A 21,930-nucleotide genomic window follows, 5' to 3' on the forward strand; every position below is an offset into this window, starting at 1 on the left:
AGACAGCCACTAAAATTTGGACCTTTGACATCTCACAGAAATTTCCATTTAGTTTAAAACTAGCAGCTCAAGCTGTAACTAGTATGTGCTTATGCCAAGTCTAACCCCTCCAGCTGGCTGCACGTGGCCGTGTGTTCCTGTCACACAGAATTACACAGTCTCAGGAATCTTGTCCCTGTGTTCTTGGGGTATTAGTAAATACTTTTTCCTTTTTACCTTTTGTGTCAAAAATCATACTGTCGGCTGTTTGCTTTTCATGCCTTGATCCAGAGAATGTTTTTGTCAACAGAATGCTGGGCGTCAATGCTAAGAATGTTAATACGTGCCCTCAGCTTCCAAACTGGGGGAGCCGTGCAGAGTACAGCTGAAAACTATTCTTGTTGGGGGCTAAATACTGAGGATAATGTGTGTAAGAAGATGGTTCAGGATTTAAAACCTATATCACATTTATCCTTAAAATCAATTAGGTGATTTTTTCCCCCAGATGAAATTCTTTCGAAATGAAACCTGTAGAATACGTTTTTGTCACTGGGATTTTGATAGAAAACATTACTCCTTGTAAAAAAGAAAACCTTACGTGCACAATAAGAAGTATTCTTGTGAGCAGCACAGGTAGCACCGCCTTTTGGTTTACTTCCTAAAGTTAACAAACGTTCAACTCTGGCCCATTATATTGTTAAGATGAAAACATAGTTTAATAAAAACCCCAAACAAAACCATGGCTGCAGTAGTTGCAGGCTTTAAAAAACTTTCCCCAGGTTGCTGTCGTTTGTCTGGATTTCAGAGTAATTTTCCTAAACACATGAGAAAAACATAAACAGGCAAATTACAGCAACAAAAGAATGTTCAAGGGGGAGGTGTCGCTCGCTTCCCGGGAAGCCTGAGGGGAGGTAGTCCTCGCTCCGCCAGCAGGGGTCGCTGTCCGGCAGCGATGGGAGGGCAGCTTGCAGTTCATCCAACTGAAACCCATTAGGGAAGTGGTTTAACTTTGGAGAAATGATACTGCTACACTGGATCCCTTCTTTTTTCCTTCATGAATTTAAACTCATAGAATTAATTTTACATTTATGTAAAATTTTACTGAGTATTGGAAGGTTTTATTTATAATGAGTTGGGAATGTGTCTAGGAGCACGTAAATAGAAGTTTTATAGGCCATTTACTTAGGAATTTTTTAAGTATGCGTGGGTTCCTTGTATCTGTTCTGGGGTCCCTGGGGGGTGCAGGGGTGAGCCACAGGCTGCACCCTCCGGGAACAGCACAGTCTGTATTGTACACACCAAGGAAGGGACAGTGTCATATGACTAATGTATCTTATTAGAATAACTACAGGACTTCAAATACATAAAGAGTGGTTTCCAAAATCTGGCTTTGCTTTCTAACCATGTCTCAGTCTCTTGACTTCTGTGTGTAAAATGAATTTATTATCCACTCTGTCACAGGTTTTAAGTTTAAACATGACAGTAAAGATGTTGGCAAACTTTTTCTGTAAAGGGCCTGATAATAAATGTTTTAGGCTTATGGGCCACAGTCTCTGTCATGATGACTAAACCTTGTGGCTATGGCACAAAAACTGCCAGAAACTGTGTAAACGATGGCCCTGGCTGTGTTCTAGAAAACCTTCATGTAAAGGAACAGGCTGGGGCCACACGGGGCCAGCAGCTGTGGAGTCGGGTGCCCTGTAGTTACTAAGGGGGGGGGGGGTCACTCACTATAGCAAAATGAACAGTACCACAAAGTCCAAAATGGCAGGTTTTGGAGCAGTTAACAGGTCTGTATTCCTGGCCATGTGACTGTGGACAAGTCACCTTTCCTTTCTGGGTCTTCTATCTGCACAACTTCTGACTCAGTAGTAAGAGTCTCCTTTGGGGGAGGGGTTAAGGGGGCAGCACAGTAATATGAAAGGACCTTATTAGCCTGAATCCAAAGAGAGAGCAGGGGTGTCTGGGCTTTGTTTCAGTGCTGTGGATAATTAAAAGGATGCCACTGTCTTAGGTTCATTTAGGTTACCCGTCTTACCTTCTCTCCGTCACTCTAGAATAGCCACCCTGTTTAACAAATCTGTAATGATCCCAAATTCATTTTCAGGTTTCCAAACATTGAGTGTAGTCGTCCCCTTCAGGTTTTTCAAGACACTGCATGCAGAAAGAGAAACATTATTTAGTCCTTACCTTGGGGAAGGAAAACTCTAGGAAGGAATACCAGCTCTTCCTAAGTCCTCTGTGAGCTGTAGACACATGGCTCTGTCCAGGGAGGAAAAAAAGGTCCTGTGTGTCCCCCCCCCCCCCCCACAATACTGCGAACCTTGGTCTGAAATTTGGTATCATCAAGGCAAAAACAGATTAAAATGGAGCCAAATAGTTTTTCCCCTTTCCCTATTAAAAAAAAGCATATGGTACTTTTTATAACTCCTTCACATAAGTTGCATACACTAGAATTTTATGTCTATATGTAAAATAAAACATAAGATTTATAATTATTCTTAAACTTCCATACTTACCACAAAATGCAGTGAATTTCTTGTGAAATTAAAGTTTATTAGTTTACATTCTTCTTGGGGATTGTATTTTATACATTCTACTATTCATAATACAATTACTTGAAGCTTTTAATGTTTGTACCTATAAATATTCAACTCATGCATATTTATAAGCTGGGTTATTGACTACAATTAATTGCTGACCTTCTTTCAGATCATTCTGTTATGTTTTTATAATATGACATTCCAGTGTGGACTGTTCAGCACAGACTCAGGAGCCAGACAGACCTGGGTTTGAATCTTGGCTCTGATACTTGAGCTGTGGTGAGCACTACACTTTAACATAATTAGCTGCCTTTTAAATTTTTTAAAAATCACTGAGAAAAAGTCAGGTCCTTAATCAGTCCTTGTTTTTGTTACGATCAGATAGCACTGCTCTGTGTAGCACAAAGCCAGATTCTCTTAAATAAGAGTCTGGATGGCTAGAACCCGAGCAGAGCCATTTAGGCTCATCTGCACAACTGAGTAAGATGCAAAAAAGAGGCACAAGACACAAGACAGGAATAGTTTTAAGTGCTCGATGTTTAAAGCATATATATGGGTTAAGGTATCTTTTGGTGAAATTTCCTGTGCTTTTAAATTAAACAAGAGAAGTGTTGGCATTTGTTTCAATTAATAGTTTCCTATTAAACAGGAAAGAAAAAAATTGCTTGTCAGAAAGAGATGTCTTGGTGAGTACAGTAAGCAGGGAGATGGAGACTGCAAACTTATCTAAATGAGACAGAATATTGGTGTCAATAAAGTAAAAAAGATCCTGGAGCATTGGCAGATAGTTTTTTTTTAAATGTCATTTTTAAAAAGTTGTTTTAGTCTTATATAAAAGTTGAAAAACTAGTAAGACAGTTCCTGTATACTCTGTACTCAGCCTCCCCTTATGGCTAGCCTCTTCCTTAACCGTGGAACATTTGTCAACACTGAGAAGTTAACCTCAGCTCAGTGTCCCTCACTGAGGTCTGGGACTTCCTGCTCTTTCCACTGGCGTCCTTTGCCTGTCCCAGGCTCCCCTCCAGGCTCCCACGTGGTGTAGTCGTCATGGCTCCCACAGTGCATTCCTCAGTCTTTCCTGACCTTGACATTTGTAGAGAGTACTGATCAGTTATTTTGTAGAATGTTTGCAGTCTGGGTTTTTCTGATGTGTTCATGGCTGGATTGAGGTGGTTCGTCACTGGGAAGGTGCCACGGGGTGACTGTGCTCCTCTCAGTGCGTCGTATCAGGGGAACGTTACGTCAGTGAGTATTGCTGCCTTCATTGCTTGGCTAAGGTGATGTCTGCCAGGACTACCTATTATAAACTTACTGTTGTTCCCCTTATAAATCTTTAAAACTTAAATATTTGCAGAGATACTTGGAGACTCTGCAGATGGATCTTGCTTGTGGTAAGTTTCCTATAGAGTTTTAATTTATTAATGAGAATATTCTGCAAGGAAAAGTTACCATTTCTCCATTTGTTCATTCATCTGTTCATTCATTTACATCAGTATGGATGCAAGGATCTGTATTTATTTGGGGTTACAACCCAGTACTATTGTTACTTATTGTGATGCTCAAGTTCTCATTGGCCATTGAGAACTCTCTGAGGTCTGTTCCTGTTCCTCTCAAAATGCCTCTTTTTTTTCTTTAAGCAGTTCCTGACTTTCCAGACTTTCTGACACCCCAAGATATTCCAGGTCTGGAACTGACCATTTCTCCAGGGACCCTGGGTCCCTTTACTGGAGAATGGTATTTAGGAGCCAAGATACAGCCGCTGGGTGGTGTTCACAGCTAACCTGTCACTGCTTCTAGCCCTTCCCACTGGAGACAGCTGGGAGCTACATGCACATATGCGGACTCATACCTGCACACACGTCTGTGTTCTGTATTTGTGTGTCTGTATTTGTGTATGTGTGTATACACACACGCACCATACATGTGAGTGAGTATATGGAGTTATCAGTATACTGATAACTCCAACACCAATCCAGCACCACGGAGTTTATTCCTTTTTCTTTCACCTACAGTGAGAAACCTGATTCTCATCTACAATATGTTTACTGATTTGTTCAACTCTAGTATACCAGTAGACTGGCTCCAGAAAGGCTGACCCACCTGTGACAAGCAGACTCAATCACAGCAGTGTGTGTGTACAGCTCTTTTGTTTTCTGCCTTTGCAGTATCTGGTCAGAACCCTCTTTGCCAGGGTTACCTAGGTCATGGTTATGGGGTTCATTTGTGCTCAGTCACCTAGCTCAGCTTGCGTTCCATCATAGGTTCCCCCCCACATCTTGGTTATGTTGTAATTTACACCCTGTAAGATTCGCTTTATGGTGTACAGACAGTCCTGTGGTCTTTGCCAATGCATAGGATTGTATGTCCACCCCTACAGTTCCACATAGGACAGCTCCATCACCCCAAAAATCCCCTGTGCCACTTCTTTACAGACAACCCTCCCCTCCGCCCACCCACCTAGTAACCCCATGCAACCACTGATCTCTTTTCCTCCCTGTATTTCTCTCTTTTCCAGAGTGTCATGACAGGAACCAGAATAAGTAGTTTTGGGGGTCTGGCTTCTTTCACTTAGCAGAATACATGTAAGACTCATCCTTGTTGTGTGAGTCAACAGTTCGTTCCTCTGCGGCTGAGTAGTATTCCACTGAATTGTCGGGCCATCGCTTCTCATCCATTGACCAATTGATAGATATCTGCATTCCTTTCTATTTTTGGCAATTGTAAATAATGTTATGAAACATTTCTGTACAGGTTTTTATGTGAATGAGGTTTCCATTTCTCCAGGGTTTGATACTAGGAGTGAGATCTCTGTGGTATAGGTTTGGTATACACTGAGCTGTGTAAGAGACTCTGAGATGATTTTTCAGTGTCTGGACCATATGTATTCCCAGCACCCATGTATGAAAGTCCAGTTATTCTGCAACCTTACCAGCAGTGTGTGTGTGTGTACAACGTACTATTCTAATAGGTGCATAGTGGTATTTCATTTTGGCTTTAATTTTTATTTTTCTAATGATTGAACACTGATCATCTTCTCATGTGCTATTTGCTTTCCAAATGTCTTGTTTGGTGACGTGGCTTCAGAAGTTTTATAGTTTTATACTTTATATACCTATTTTGAGTCACTATTTGTATAAGGTGTAAGGAATATGTCACTTTTTGGTACACGTAAGCCCATTGGTTTTAGCACCATTTATTGAAAAGGCTGTATTTTCCCCATGGATTTGCCTTTGTCAAAACCTGGCTAACTGTATTTGTGTAGTTTTTGTCTCTGGACTCTCTTTTCTAATCTATTGATTGCTTACGTCTGACTTTCAGCCAGTACTACACTGTCTTTAGTGTAAGTTCTTCAACTTTTCTTTTTCCAGAATTGTTCTGGCTCTTCTAGTTTCTCTTTTTTCCTATAGAAATTTTAGAATTAGGTTGTCAATATCTACAAAATGCTTTTTAATAGAACTGTATTGCATCGATATATCAAACTGGGGCAAAATGCTATCTTAACAGTATTGAGACTTCTAACCTATGAATCGAGTATACGTCTTCATTTATTTCCCACGTTTAATTTCTTTTTTGTGTGTGTGTTTTCAACATATAGAACCTGCACATTTAAAATTTTATACCGAAGTCTTTCATTCTTTTGGTGCTAATGTAAATAATGTTGTATTTTAAATTTTGAATTCCAGTTGTTCATTGGTAGGGTGTGAGAATTTTTCATATACTTCCTTACTATACTTTTAATCTGTATAGGGTCTGCAGTGATAGCCCCCTTTTCTTTCCTAATGTTGGTCATTTGTATCTTTTCTTTTTTTTCTTGGCCAGTGTTAGTAGAGATTTGTCAATTTTAATAATTTTCCCCCAAAGACCCAACTTTTTGTTCCATTGGCTTTTTCTGTTTTTCTTTTGTCAGTTTTCTTTCTTTTTTCATCTCTATTTCCTTCCTGCTCTTTGCTTTGGGTTTAGTTTTATTCTTTTTCTAATTTCTAAAGATGAGAACTTATTTGAGAACTTTCTTTTCTAATAGAAATGTTAGATATAGTAAATTTCCCACTAACCAGAGCTTTAACTGCATCCCACAAGTTTTGAATTTCATATTTTAATTTTTATCCAGTTCAGCATATTTCTAGCATTCCTTTGACATGTCCTTTTTTGACCCCGGGGCTGTTTACAGCTGTGTGTAATTCTGAAGTGTCTGGGGCTTGTTCAGGCATTTTCCAGCTATTGCTTTCTAGTTTAATTCTGTTTTTATCCAAAAACATACTCTGTATGATGTTTATACATTGAAATTTGTTAAGATTGGCTTGGTAGCTCAAAATATGCTATATATTAGTGAATGTTCCGTGCACACTTATAAGGAAAGCATATTCTGCTGCTGTTGGATGGAACGTAACTGTTAACTAGATCTAGGGGGTTGACAGTGTTTTTCAAGTCTTCTGTTCTTACTGATTTTCTGTATACTTATTTCATCAATCACTGAGAGTGGAGTGTTGAAGTCCTCAACTATAATTGTGGATTTGCTTACTTTTTGTTTTAGCTTCATTAATTTTGAAGCATTGGTTTAACTGCTACACATTTACTATTGGTATATGTTCACAGGGAGGTAAACCCTTTATCATTACATAATATTCCTGTTCATCCTTGATAATATGTGTCTACTTCGGTATTAGTATATAGTTTTTTCAGTTGTATCTTAATATTTTAAGGTACTTCTTTCTCTAAACTTTACTTTCAATCTATTATGTCTTTCTATATGAAAAGGATTTCTCATACACAATACAACTTGGGACTTGCTTTTTTATACAGTCTATCAATCTCTCTTTTAATTCATGTGTTAGACCAATCCTTTTAATGTTATTTTTCATGTAGTTGGAACAAAATCTACTATCTTGCCAGCTATTTTCTATTTGTTTAATTTTTTTCCTTCTTTGTATGCCTTAAACATTTTTATGGTTATATATATTTTCTCCTATTGACTTGTCTTTTAAGAAAATTTAGTTGTCTGCCTTCAAATATTACATGTCATATAAAGACTTTGTAACAGTATATTCACAATTCCTTCTTTCCATCCTTTGTGCTATTGTTGTTGTATCTTTTACATTTATACATGCTGCAAGCACACGGCACAGTCACTACCATAGACATTATCTTTTAGAATGAGCAATTTAAAGTTTTTAAAAAATTTTATCTTCATTTATTCTATTTCTGTTGCTTTTTTTTTTTTTTTTGAGTAAATATGAATTCCCATCCAATACCGTATTCTCTCTGCCTAAAGAGCTTCCTTTCACGTGTATCATCCAGTAGGTCTGCTGGCACTGGAGCTCCCAGTCTGTGTTTTCTAAAAAATTCTGTATTTATCTTGCATCTTTGAAAACTATTTTCAATGGGCATAGAATTTTTTGTTGCTGTTTTGTCACTGTTACCGTGTTTCACTGGTAGCACTCCCATTTTTTCCCTCAGTTTCCATCTTGCAGCTGAAACTCCCACTTGTTATTGTATGTTGTTCACTTTTCTCACTAAAGCCTTTAACTTACCAATTACTTCAAATTCTCTGAAAGTTCTTACATCTGTATCATATATGACTGGTTCTGATTGCTTTTTCTATGGTTTTTCTTGCCTTGTAATTTTTGTTGAAAGCTAGACGTCTTGCGGAAGACAGTAGAGACTAATGTAAACAGTTTTTTGCCTGACAAGGAGCATGCCCCTCCTGCTAGGCCTTCTGTGAGGGAGTTGGAGCTTCTCTAGCGAGGAGTTAGATTGGACTGGAGAGATTTGTTGTTAAGGCTACCATCAGAGTACCAGGAGCTTGATTCCTATAGAGACACTTTTTACTTGGGATGGGGGTTGGATTACAAGAGAAATGCTTGTTTGGTTCCAGTTTTCAGTCTTTCCTTTGTGCTGTGCCTCAGAGGGCTTACACATTCTGTTCTTCTGTTCCCCTCCCAGCAGTTTTTTTTGCTCTAACCGCTCATTTGAAGCTCCTTAGCTCAGCATTAGGAGGTAGGAGGGTAAGACGCTACCTCTCTTCTGCTCCAGCCTGTCTTCTGCGTGCACCATGTTCTCAGGTCTCTGGGCCTGTCGCCCTCTCACTGTTCTAGCCTCCCTCAGCTGTTATGGTAGACTCAGCTGGCACTCTTGTCCCTCCTTGAAGAGTAGTATTTTTTCTACTTATCCCCCCTCCCGAATGTAGTAAGTTTTCGCCTGTGTCCTAGGGGCAAGAATGCTCTGTGCCCTTCTCTCACAGGATAAAGTGTTTGTTCCCTGGTGGAGAGAGGGGAGATGGATCCGGGTGGAGTTCCTTGTCCCTCCTAAATGGCTGCTGCTCCTCTCCCCCAGATCAGGACCACACTGGATACTCAGTGTTCTTTTCTGGAGTGCTTGAATGGTGTGCATAACACACAGCCTGCAGGAGAGTTGTAGCAGAGGATTCCCAGAGTCCTGCCAGCCCACACTTGGCTCTAGACAATCTGTCAACCATTTAGCTCAACTCCTTTGACCAGTGTCCCGTTGCATCTACCTCACATGACACAAGCTTGTGTCTCCTCTCTTCCTACAGACACTGTCTCTATGTTGCTAGAGTTTGGGTTATTTGATTGTCTGGAACTTCAGCCTTATGATGGGTTAGGGACAAGATGGAAGTTTAAAGTTAGGCCTGTTCTAACAGTTTTTTTTTTTTAAGGTGAAGCAAGTATCATCCTAGTCATATTTTACTTTGCAGCAAGGTTGGCCTCTGATGAAATCAGCCTTTCTTTCCATTTAACTGTTTCTGCCAGTCAGTCCTCTGATTTCTTGGATTTTTTTCTACTTTATCCTTTGAAAGAAAATTTCTTTCTTATTAAAATCAGTAAAAATATACCTGATTTGGCACTAATGTGGCAAATTCAGAACATATGGGGAATGACAAATTTTAGTATTTCAAACATCAGACAAGGTAAAGGAGAGGTATCTGAGGCAGGAGTCAGGGCATCTACCCAGAAATCACCCGTTCTGTGTCCGGTGTGGGCTTCTGAAAGGATTCAACAGATTGGTGTTATTGTATGTATTATTTTACAGCAAAACAGTGGAACCCATAAAGCAAAAAAGACTTACGAAATCACACATACTAAAGGAACCTAAATGCGTATCTTCTGTCTTTGAATGTTTTAACACATTGATTGCCACGTCACCGAAATCTGGGAGACAGCTGTGTCCTCAGGGGCACCCGATCCATAGTGGGTAATGAACATGTCAAAACAACATATAAGTTCTAGTCTGTTCTATCATCCTCAAATGTTTGGGCATTGATGCTTTTTTCTCTAAGAACTTATCTTTGTAATATAGAAAGTAAATTAATATGCAAACTATTTGGAAAACCGAGGAAATATACCTATTAATTACTTCTCTGTTTACATATTTTTCTCTTCAAAAAGTATATGTAAATGCAGGTATTGCAGCTAAGCTGCATGTGGTCTGATGCCTTTATTATAGTTCAGTGACAATGAGTTGGGATAGAGACTGCACTCCTGCCATTTAACTTTTTAAAGTTTACTAGTTTTTTAAGGGAAATGCACGTAATTTTGCAAGATTTTGAATAGATAAGGTTTTCGGTCTAGTTTCACATGAGCTTACAAGAATTCTGAAAGTATTCCCTGAACTATCTTGAATAGTTCTTGTTAAACAGTCTCACATTACATTGTAAGGCTGAAGATATTAATGATGTTTAATTAATGTTCCCCTTCTTGTGAGAAGTGGGTTGAATCATCATAGAAAAAAATGGGAAAATTCAGCACCTTTCTTAGTTAAAAAAAAAAGTAGAGATTAAATATTAGAGACTATTACTACCCAGAGGAAGTAGAAACATCTAAAATACTATTCAGATATTAATGAAAATTAGTCTGTTCACAAATATGAAATGCCATCAGTTTGTTTTTGTTTTAATTTTTCAGTAATTGGGAGATACAAACGAGCAGAGAGACAAGAGCTCAGGAAAAGAGTTGAACTTAACTATTAAATTTTGGGGGGTAGTTCATTCTTACTTGGGGGGTTTACAAGTCTACCTGAGGCCCTTATTTCTAGGTTTCCTTATGTATCGCCCCCCTCTGGCGCTCAGGAGTTCACGTGCTGCATCCTTAGCGAAGCCTGTCCTGGCCACACGCTCTGTCGGCCTTGCTCCCGGGTTCCTGCCGCCCGGACCGCCCTCCTCCCCGTGTCCCTCTCCTCGACTAAACTGTGGGCTCTGTGGGTGGAGCCCTTGCCTTGACTGTTCCTCCCTGTGTTGCCAAGCTTATGAAAAAGAAACGATTGTATTCGTCCACTTGCAAAACATTCTATAACATACTCTCGGTTGTTTTTATCAGATGAAAAACAGCGCTTCACTTACGAGCGGTCGGGATATGATCTGGAAGAATCGGATGGCCCCGACGAGGAGGATAACGAGAATGAGGATGAGGATGAGGACAGCCAGGCCGAGTCAGTCCTGTCCGCCGCCCCCTCCGCCACCGCCAGCCCGCAGCACTTGCCGGCGAGAAGCAGCCCTCAGGACCCTGGGGGTGCGGACGAGGACGGCAGGATTCCCAAGTGCTTTCCGGGGGGACACACGGACCCGATGGACGTGCTGCCCAGGGCGCTGCCCACCAAGATGACTGTGCTGAGTGCCGTGCGGTCCGACCACTGCAGGAAGACAGGGTCCCTGGAGAGGAGCGGGCAGCAGGCTGCGGGAGACGAGGGGGAGGCTGCCGCTCCCACCGACTCTGCCAGGTCACCTGAGGCTGCGCCCCGGTCCCCATGTCACCAGATGTCTGTAGACTACCCTGAATCTGAAGAGATCCCAAGGAGTTCCGTGGCAGGAGAGGTTATTTCTTTAACACAGGTAATACAGTGGTTGGTTGTGGTTTTCCTTTTGTTTAACCTATGAAATATGGAGAACCTAATGTCTTAAGAAAATAATGTACTTAAGTTACTCATTTATAGCTAAGTCCATTTCTTTAACCTGATTTTTTTGTTCTATTTAAGGCTAACAGACATTTGTCCTTTGGATTCTTGTTAGGTATTTTAGTCAGAGTTCACACATTTTAAATCTGAAAGAACCAAATGGATCCTTAGAACATACTCATTTATCATTACTTGCATTTTTAAGGAAAAAACCTTGCTATAAAAGATGTGTATGTGCCAGTGGAGAACATGTCTTGGGACTTGTGTATTCCATGGCTTACTCTGTGTTCTCCCACTGGCACTGGTGTGATAGATTTGTACTAAATGGTCCCAACGTTTTGCATTTGCCTCTGTTGGCAAGGCAGCTACCAGTTTCCGTGGCAAAGTTAATGTGAACCCAAAAATGTATGAAGAAGTTCACTTTGCTTAAATGATCCAATCGCTGTGGCAGCTTAAGAAAGCTTTCAGCCCAAGAACTAGCTCAGGGCCAGACTCAGGCCTCGGGAAAGTCACCCTCCTGTGAGCTGAGAATGATTTCCTGCTTTTACAAACTGCGGTGGAATCCAGGGAATTCTGTGAGGAATCCATTCGGTTCATTCTCCCCTCTCACTGATAGGTCTCTCACCTGTATGGATGGATGATCACAATGGGATTTATTTCTAAACGTGGCAAAACTGGGTTTGCTGAGTGCCACTGCTGAAAAAGACTGTGAAAGTCTGGATTCCTATAGACTATCCTACATTAATATAACTTAAATTATATACATACTTCAATTATATTCATATTTAAATTAACATACATATATAGCTCCTATAATATAGATATATCACAGAAGAGAGCTAATATTTAAATGATAATCTTAGGTGGAAGGGAAGATTGGCAATATTTATCCCTTCTAATACCATTTCATTACTGTCATAATAGTCACCTGTGCCCTAAGCGTCTCTTAACCCCGAATCTCACACCTGCCAGGGTCATAAATCTGGTTTTCAGTAGACATTTCATACACTTATGAATGAATGAAGGAACAAAGAAAACTGCAGACCTTTTCATTAATGACAGCTCTTTACTGCATAAATGAATAAGCCTCCAGTTAATTTTTCCCCCAAGTAAACACTCATTAGCCAACTAATATTTCAAAATTTCTCAGTAACTTCTGATTTCTAAAATAGAGTGGAATGGTGGTGCCCGCAATAACAATGATGGAAGAATATAATTATGGCCACCTCCCAGTTCATTTTAGTAGAAATGATACGATATCCAGGAAATTTGTTTGAAAAATGTAAAATACTGTACAAAATTTGTTGCTGTTATTTGTACTAGAAAACTAAAGGTGAAAGGTGTAATAGGGTTTTAGTTGGAAATTTACTTTGATCAAAATAATTTTTAGCAAGCTTGTAATTCCCATAAAAATTTATAAATGTACATACTTTTACCTCAGAAGGCAGACTTTAAAGGAGCTATAAAAAGGATTCTTCCGTCTTGTCTTTTAGAGCCCATCATCTCCGAGGCCGCCTCCTCCTGCAGCCCAGCGCAGCCCCCAGACCGGAGGGGGGCCTCCTCCAGCCTCCTCGCCGCAGCCCGCGCCTCAAGCGCAGAAGCCCCCAGGAACGCTCCATCCGCCACCAGGCCTGCCTTCTCCCCAGACCCATCTGTTCAGCCACCTTCCTTTACATTCCCAGCAGCAGTCCAGGACTCCTTACAACCTGGTCCCCGTTGGGGGAATCCAGGTGGTCCCTGCTGGCCTCACATACTCCACCTTCGTCCCCATCCAGGCGGGGCCCATGCAACTGACGATTCCTGCTGTCAACGTCATTCACAGAACCGTGGGCCCCCCTGGGGACCTGACCCCAGAAGTTTCTGGAACCACAGAACCCGCCGGAGTGACTGAATTAAGCAGCGTCCTGCCCTGTATTCCCATCGGCCAGATCCGCGTTCCAGGCCTGCAGCCCCTGAGCATGGAAACCGTCAACCTGGTGGGCGCCCGGCCACCCAGCATCGCCCTGAAGGCCGTGGGGCTGCAGGTGCTGACCGCCGACCCCTGCGGCCAGGGCAGCCCCGGCCCCCCGGCTCCCGTCCCCGGCCTCCAGATCCTCAACATAGCCTTGCCCGCGCTGATCCCCTCGGTCGGCCGGGTCCCCGTGGACACCCCCGAAACGCCCGCTACCCAAAACCGAGCGCGGGAGGCGCAGCCCCAGCAGCCGCCCGCCGCCGGTGCGCAGCAGGGCGGCAGGACCACGTCGCCGCAGGGCTCACCGCGAGTCCGCCGGGAAAACGCCAAGAAGGTTCTCGATCTGCCGGCCCCCGCCGGAGACCACTCCAGGCTCGAGAGCTCCAGTCAGAGGGGCACGGGGAAGACCGGCCCCGTGAACCACGTGAAGCCCCAGCACGAACCCCCCGCCCGGCCCGGCCAGCCGGCCTCGGCGCCCCCGCCGGCCCTCCCCCTGGACAGACGGGCGCTGCGGCCCCCCGCGCCCCCGACCCGCAGGCAGGCGGCCCCGCAGCTCAGCGACCTCAGCAGTGACGACGACGAGGACAGGCTCGTGATCGCCACGTAGGGGCCAGGTACTGGGGGGGGGGGGGGGGTTGGGATGCTGGGGTTTTTTGGTTGTTTTTTTTTTTTTACATAACACTTAAAAGGTTTCTTTGAAAACCCTCCTTTCCTTAAAGCACATTTTTCTGACAAACTCATGACTCATCTTTGTGCAATCATGAACTTTTGACCAATAATTGTCGTTTTGTGTCAGCTCCAGCCATTTTTGTACATGTTGTATAGACAATTGTGCCTTTTAGGAGTTTTATGTTTAGGAACTGTACAGATTGTTGAATACCTATATACATAAAATATATATTATATATGTACATGAAAACCAGGTAGTTATTTGTGTTTAGCAAGAGAAACCTGTCAAATAAATCAAATGATTAAATTATATGTTGCACTGTTAAATATGAATTTTTATGGCTGTGGGGCAGTTTGTGTATAAATTAGTATGTAAACTCCATATTTATTGTATTCATATTAGTCTTTGAAAATGGGTCTGTCCTTCTTGTGTAAGACAGTAACTTTACACTTCAGACAGATTTTCCGTGTTATGAAATGTTTCAGTAAAACATTGTTTACTGACTTTACCAGTGCTTTAGCCGTGCCTTCTTTACATCATGTAGTGACCAGCAACCTGCATTCAGAAAATAGCCCTAGGTTAACATTCCTTTCATGCTCACCCTCCTCCCCCATTTAGCCGGGAGACCAGTTTTTCCATTTGCGAGGAATAATTCTGTAGCTGTTAAATTATTATAAGATTCAGTACTTAAGAACACTCCGCAAGTATACACAGAATACAGCTGGAAACGGGCAAAGTTCCTAAATGTGGGTACCACAACTCTATGTTAAAGAAACAACGGTCCTGAGCTTGGCTCAGGTGAGGCCCATGAAACCCGCCCTTAGGCTCCAAACTGGGTCTGTGCACGAGTCACAAGCTCCCTCTGCCCTTGTCCCACCCGGAGAGCCCTGTCCAGTTCCAAACCATAGACAGTCCACGATTCACAGAAGAACCAAGTTCAGACTTCCAATTACTTAAGATGACTCTTCAGAAACACTGTCCTGAGAGGCTTAAATTTACTCATTCAGAAAAACGGGGAGGGAACCCGCAATTACCACTGCAGTGATGTGCATTATTATCTGAGTATTATAGATGCTAGATTTGTAGAAAAAATATGTTTTACTGTTGGAATTTGAATATTTAGCAATTATTAAGGCAATGTGTTCATGTTTCTAAAGGCCTCCTTCATGAAGATTTCAGCGATATGAAGTTGGTAAGACAACAGTGGGTTGGGGAAAATATTCTAAGGAATTTGGAGGCTTGCTGATAGCCAGCCTCTGCTTCAAATCTGGGACTTTGGGAAAAGTACTTGTCACCTCAGCCCATGTGCTCCAATCTGGGGCTAAAACGTGCCCCAGCCCTAACAGGCTCTAATGGTCAATGATGCCTTTGATGCATGCTGCAATTTGCATGTATACCTTCCCACAGATTAATTAACAAAATTCTCAAAAACAATAAAACTACATTTTATATTCTAAGATGTATTTTAAAACAATTCTGGGTCACGGAGGATATAGCTCAAGTGGTAGAATGCATATTTAGCATGCACAGGGTGCTGGGTTCAATCCCCAGTACCTCCTCTAAAAATAAATAAATAAATACACCTAATTACCTCCTCCCCGCCCCCAACAAAAAGTTAAAAGAAAAAGAATTCTGGAAACTTCTATCGTAGGAATTGCATTGCTCTAACAATGTAATTATTGAAAATGAGGTCCATTATCTGTCAGATTTCTCAAAGTAAGTTTTAATGTTGCATCACACCTTTTTATAATTTTAAGGCCCCAAATTTTAAAGCAGTGTAATAAACACATCCTTGTTTCCTAATCTCATTTTAGGTAGATATGACTTACCTAAATTCAAAAGTAATGCTAAGATTTTGGGCATTGAGGGTTTTTTTAGTTTATATAGACAGAATTTTCTTAATTTGAAGAATTCCTCCATTTAACCAAATACTAAATGTGATGTATTTGGTTACTCCCTTGATAATTTCATAATGCTGTAATATAACTGTAGGTTTATTTTATACTCCTGACTTTTTAAGATTCATTACATAGTACACATATCTTTAGTATTACTAACTATAGTGCTTTCATGTGACTTTCAAATATTTTGCTAGCATTTGAAATATGCAGCTAAATCAGAAACATCAAAGTTTGTGCCATTATATTTTAAAGTAGTCACGTGAACAAAATACAAGGGAGTAATTTTGAACTGTTTCTCCAAAGTTGACTTTTCCCAAGGAGCAAGTCATTCTTAAATACGACTTAACAAATTACTTACAAGTAAGCCAGAGAGCTGGGAGACTACATTTGACTTTTGTAGTACTGTCATGAAAGACCCAGGTCAGTATAGAACTAGAATTCAAGGACATAGCAAATCTCTTTAAGTTATTGTCAAAACAGGTGAAAAACATGTGAAACAACTTTAGTATCTTCTTGTATGAATCCACTGCAATGACACCATCTGAAGTGTGGGAAATATCAGAAGAACCAAAGGTCTTTTTTCTAGTTTTCAAAGCTTAGTACATCTGTTTTATGAATATTTGTTATAAATTAACATAATTCAATGGCACTAAAGTAACTTATTTTCATTCCCTAAACTTTAGGCTACAATGATAATTATTTCAGAGATTTGATCAACTGATAATATTTAATATAGATTTTCTTTCTTTTTTAAAAATAATACAGCCATGATTTTCCTTTCACAGAAACAGTATAAACAACACTTTTCTTGTTGATCTCTGACCTGAATTTTAAATAGTGGCGCTAAATAAGGATCAGGGACGATTATTTTTTGTTGGAAGATGGTCAAGGTAGGTAACATTTCTTTCCTGACGCATGCTAAAGGCAAAATATATGCTCTTTTCTGTTTTTAATGTTACATTTTGGGATGAAGTTTGAGATGAAGTCGAGATCATTCTGAGATCAAGCACCACCTAAAAGGTAACTTTCATTGGAGTAATCTTGTTTCAAAACCATCTATAAATTCTAAACACAGGATATTAAATCTCCCTAAGACTGACTTCCCATGACTTTGGAGGATTTTCTATTTAATATTCAATGAAGGTTATTGTGTAACATCTGTAACAAATATTTTAATGACAGTAACTTCCTGCTGTCATAACCAAAAAAAAAAAAAAATTCAAAGGATAGTGCAATATTTTTCTCTACAAACTGTAAAATCTGAAACTTAATGAGACTCTTAGAAATATCTAGAAACTTGCACACTCAAGGTACAGTGCAAGGCACTGTAGGCCTAAGAATTAAAGCAGAGACACCTGCCATTAAGTGTTCCCTGTCCTGAATCATGGGTAGGCTTGGCAAAGATGCTCAGGCATCCAAAACGCAACCAATTCCAATACTATGCAAGATACAGACAGAATAAGAAGGCACACTTCCTATCCTGAAGGAGCAGGCCTGCTTAAGAGTTAGGCCACAGAGACTCAAATGAGCCCACACACATCTTAGAAACCACAGACTATGAACATTTTGAAAAGCAGGAAAGTTATTGCCTTAATAATTAAAGAATGATTTATGTATGTTGGGGATTGCTGTATTTTTTAAGGAGATACAGGATTGGGACTTAAGAACAGAGATGACGCTAAGCAGTAGAACAAAAATAGAGTAATGAAGGTGGAAGTGAACATGTTATTTAAAATTCTGCAGGGAACAGTAAGTGGAAGAGAGAGGTTTCACTGAGATTTTCAACAAATGAGGATCAGCATCCAAGAAGACTGGACTAACTGGAGAGATGATATGAACAGATCCTCTGGCACTTGCATTGAAAAAAACTTTTAAAATGTAGCAGCTTCATGTATACAAAGTTCAGAACATGCCATCCTCATCCCTTCACAAAAGATTTTAGCAATACAGTATTTAAACCCAGATAACAGATATCCACACTCTATACCCTTATGAACAGAGCATCATGGGAGTATCCTTCCTAACTGGGATTTCTGGACTCCAAGCGTGAACAAGACAAAGGAGTCTATTTCGAGGCCACTTGGCTCCAGAGGCAGGACAACCTGGATGGTTCATCATAATAGCTAAGAAGGCACTTAAGGAGGGTCACAGCAGCAGAAATGTAAAGAATAATTGTAATACATAATAATAGTTGTCTTTTCATCCAGTAATGGAGAGAGTTTGGGGATTATCAAAAGAGAAATCAGACTATTAGAGAAATTCCAGGTTTCCATTGATTTTTGTGTAAAGCCAGGATTAACCTCACAGCAAGCAGCCAGTGGGCATTCACGGCTCACAAACTAAAACTCATATTGGTATACTGATCAGGCATCAATATTAGGAACATATTTATCTTCAAGGGAGACTGCAAGATTAAAAATGCTGGTATTCACACCAATCCTTTAAACCATGTCGGGATCAGCCAGGGGAGGGAACGTTTACCTGCTCTTCCCTCCACTGCATTCGGAAGCGAGTTCTGAAAGAGCCCCCGCTTCCCAGGGCTCGGCTGCTGGGGGCCTGATCTGCTCCACCAAAGCACTGAGGCAGTGGCCCACCCACATTCTAGTATCAGGGAGAAGGACCAAGGGCTGTTTTTCTTAAAGTCATGAATCAAGTTTGGCTTATTTTGTAGTTTGGGCCTTTTCTAAATTAAAAAGTCCCCATGACAAATAACAAAAGTGTTTCTCATTGCCTTGCTTTGGTTGTCTGAGAAGTTAGGGCTCTCACATTCTAATGGGTTACATTAGAAATTAAGGGTTTAGGAGTGATGGTACAGCTCAGTGGCACAGCACATGCCTGGTGAGCATGAGGTCCTTGGTTCAATGCTCAGTGCCTCCATTACTGAGGTGGGGGCGAGATAAAATAAAAAATAAAAGCTTTTAAAAAAAGAACTTATTTCAGGACACTGAAGAACTATTCTTCTAAGGCACTCAATTGTGGTAGGGATGGGGAAATGATGGAAGAACGGAAGGTTAAGGATCTAGAACATTTTAAATTTTATTTCCCCACCTCAGGCCATATACCTGAATTAGTTACATCTTTTCAGAATCACATAATTATGAAACCTCAAATTAAAGGTGAAAATCTCTTGGCTTAAAAGGAAATGATAAAGTAGTTTTCAAAATTAGGTAAATTGTCTCTAAAGGTATTCATTCATACAGATTTAAATTTTGAGATTAGACACAGTCATGCTCCATTGCTACCATGATAGTGTCTGATGAATGAGTCACATTATATGTAACGCAGTGTTTCTAATTTTAACAATTATGCCAAATACCATATGATGCTATCCTCATTTATGGATGAAAAACGTCTCAGGGTTACAAAGCTAGTTAAGGAGTGGTGCTATGATTTAAAACTCGGTCTGTTTCTTTTCTATTATACCATGCTGCTTTCAGTAATGATTTACAGTAATTAGGTCATATTGTATTCATTTCTAGGTGAAAGTCTGCTTAGTATTCATAAAACATCCCATTTAAATTTCTTACTGAAAAGAGTATGTCCGGTGCCAGGCATATTTGTATAGGTAATAGATTTTGTAACCTTTTCCTACACCCTTTCTCATAATTGATATAATAGGAGCCATAAAAATATTTGGTGAGAAAACATTTAATTTAAATAGCAGGAGATAAAATGGCAATCTGAAGTGACAATTCTAATCAAGCATAAAACATGTAAATCTCCAAAGTGTATTAGGATCCAATTATTAACCATTATTCAGAAAAATGTCTTTGTTACACGTCTTACGAGGATAAAAGTTAGACTGGAAGGAGGAGAACTGAGCGTGGATTCACACCGTTTTGGATACAAACAAGGGCTGAGCACAGCACAGCAAAATGTTATCAAGTCTCTGAATTGGATCCTTTCAGAAATATTTCCAAAAAGAAAGTAATTTTCCATTACTTCTGATGTAGGAGAAATATGTTTAAATAATTTTCTTCTCTAAGAGACATCAAGTTGTATTATTTTTTCCAGTGTGCAGATTTAAAAATAATGTAAAGAAAGCAAAGGTAAGAACTTAGAAGGAAATTAAGACACTTATAAATTCTTTTTATAAAAGCAGTAAGAGAGAAAAAAGAAATAATTGAACTTTTTAGCAAGAGATTCTATATCTCAAAATAAACCAACAGAGCTAACTATATAAAATGTAACTTTTTCCTTCTAGTCCTTAGTTTTGGTGTCTGAATATGGAAGTGAATAATTAGATATGTTTTATGATGCTCATATATTTGTGGGTTTTAAAAAGATATAAAGACCAACAGGCCATTTGTTATGCAGTTGGTTTTGCTTGAGACAAGACATCTTTCATTCATTCGTTTTCAGTTCTGTGAAAGACCGTGTGTGTAGTTGTTTACCTATGAATGTTGCCGAATGGGATGTACGGAAACGACATCGGGTGAAAGACAACAAGCGGCTTCACATTCCTGAAGGTCAGTCATGGAAAGAAAAGCCAGCTTTGAGATCAGCCAATTAGCCAGGCATGCCTAGTTTTCTTTGCTAATAGCAAGGCTTATTTTTGCCCCGTAGGTCAAACATTAAGACTGGGTTTGATTCAGCAGTTGTAGCCTCTGATACATTTGAAGTTAGTTATTTTGGAACATCTTTGTACATAATACAGTAAGACATTTTCTCTTACTTTGATACTCATATTCCCTAAAAGTAGTTCTCTAGAAGTAGTTTAGGATTTCATGCAGAGTGTCTGCTTATTTATAACCAACCATGTACCATCATAATTACTGACTGGAAGATCCAAGTCTTCATTATGAGTATGTTAATCTAGTAAAATAACTTGCATCACTCCAATCTTTTTAAGTCCTAATTTTGATTAAGAAACTGAATTTCAAAAACTCATCTATGAGGAGAAAAATAAGTTTTTAAAAGTTACTTTTTAAAAAATGAATTTCAGATCCAAATCATTAATGACTTTTTTGTTAATGGCCATGAAGTTAAATGACTGATAAAATGTATTTTTCTCTGTCTCAGCCTCTGTTGCTAATAGTTGTGAAATGTTCAGTACTTGGTACATCAATCCTCTTTGATGCTCAGGCAGCCCTGAATGCCTTCAGGTCAATGCTCGGAAGGGCCTTTAAATGGAGATAAAGATCAGAACTGACACAGGGCCCCTGCGGGCCTATCTTTCAGAAAATGTTTTGTTTGTTTTGTTTTGTAGCTAAACAAATTCCTGTGAACTCTTTGTTGTCATTTTTTCTAAATCCTTCTTAAAAAAGAAAAAAAAAAAGAGGGATTTGGAAGACAAAACAGGTTCAGGAGTCACAACATTTAAAGTTTCTGCCATAGGGAGAGACATAAATTCCTTATAATTTCAGCTGAACTAGAATAAATATTTCGTAACAGTCTTTCATTATTGTCTCCTAGTGGCAACTTAAAGCTTCTGTTGCTGTTGTTTTCATGTTACTATTTAAATAACTGTCTTTGCAGTAGGTAGAATACATGCTGGATGTATCTGTAAATGATTTGTAAAGTAATGTAACAGATTTATAAATAAAACGATTTGTAAAACCTGCACATTTCACTGATTCAGTCCAAGGTTAGGGAACACTTATATGTTGGCTGAAGTGTGACTGAATTTTGGTTCAGTCTCTGCTCAAGGCTTATTTTAGTGGCTGTAAGATTGTATCCCTACTGCTGTAAATCATCTCACAAATCTATGACCACATGGGGTATAGACAAGAGAGAACAGATGTACAAAAAAACAATCTCAGGTTCATAATCTACACGCTGCAACAAATTATTATAGATAGTGCTGATGTTCTATAGTTTGTCAAATCAAAACAGAAGCTTAATTTTCTGTTCTTATTTTAAATATTACATATGGAAACAAGTAACAGTGCATACTAAAACAATCTTAAGTACAGATTGCCCAAATTTAAATCGCAGGTCAACAACTTATCAGGTAATTGTCAAATTGTTTATTTTCTATGG

General features: G+C 39.8%; 1 protein-coding gene across 11 annotated transcripts in view; it reads left to right on the forward strand.

The window, feature by feature from the left end:
* The window catches only part of HIVEP1 (HIVEP zinc finger 1), a 248,786-nt gene extending 234,231 nt beyond the window's left edge, over positions 1 to 14,555 (forward strand). For all 11 annotated transcript variants that reach the window (XM_074348113.1, XM_074348102.1, XM_074348106.1 and 8 more), the window contains 2 exons: positions 10,853 to 11,364; positions 12,920 to 14,555. In XM_074348113.1, coding sequence (XP_074204214.1) covers positions 10,853 to 11,364; positions 12,920 to 13,984 — 1,577 coding nt within the window. In that variant the 3' untranslated portion in view covers positions 13,985 to 14,555. The remainder of the gene's footprint in view (positions 1 to 10,852; positions 11,365 to 12,919) is intronic.
* The last annotated feature ends 7,375 nt before the right edge of the window (positions 14,556 to 21,930 follow it).

This window comes from Camelus bactrianus, chromosome 20, assembly GCF_048773025.1.
Source record: "Camelus bactrianus isolate YW-2024 breed Bactrian camel chromosome 20, ASM4877302v1, whole genome shotgun sequence".
Taxonomy (NCBI): domain Eukaryota; kingdom Metazoa; phylum Chordata; class Mammalia; order Artiodactyla; family Camelidae; genus Camelus; species Camelus bactrianus.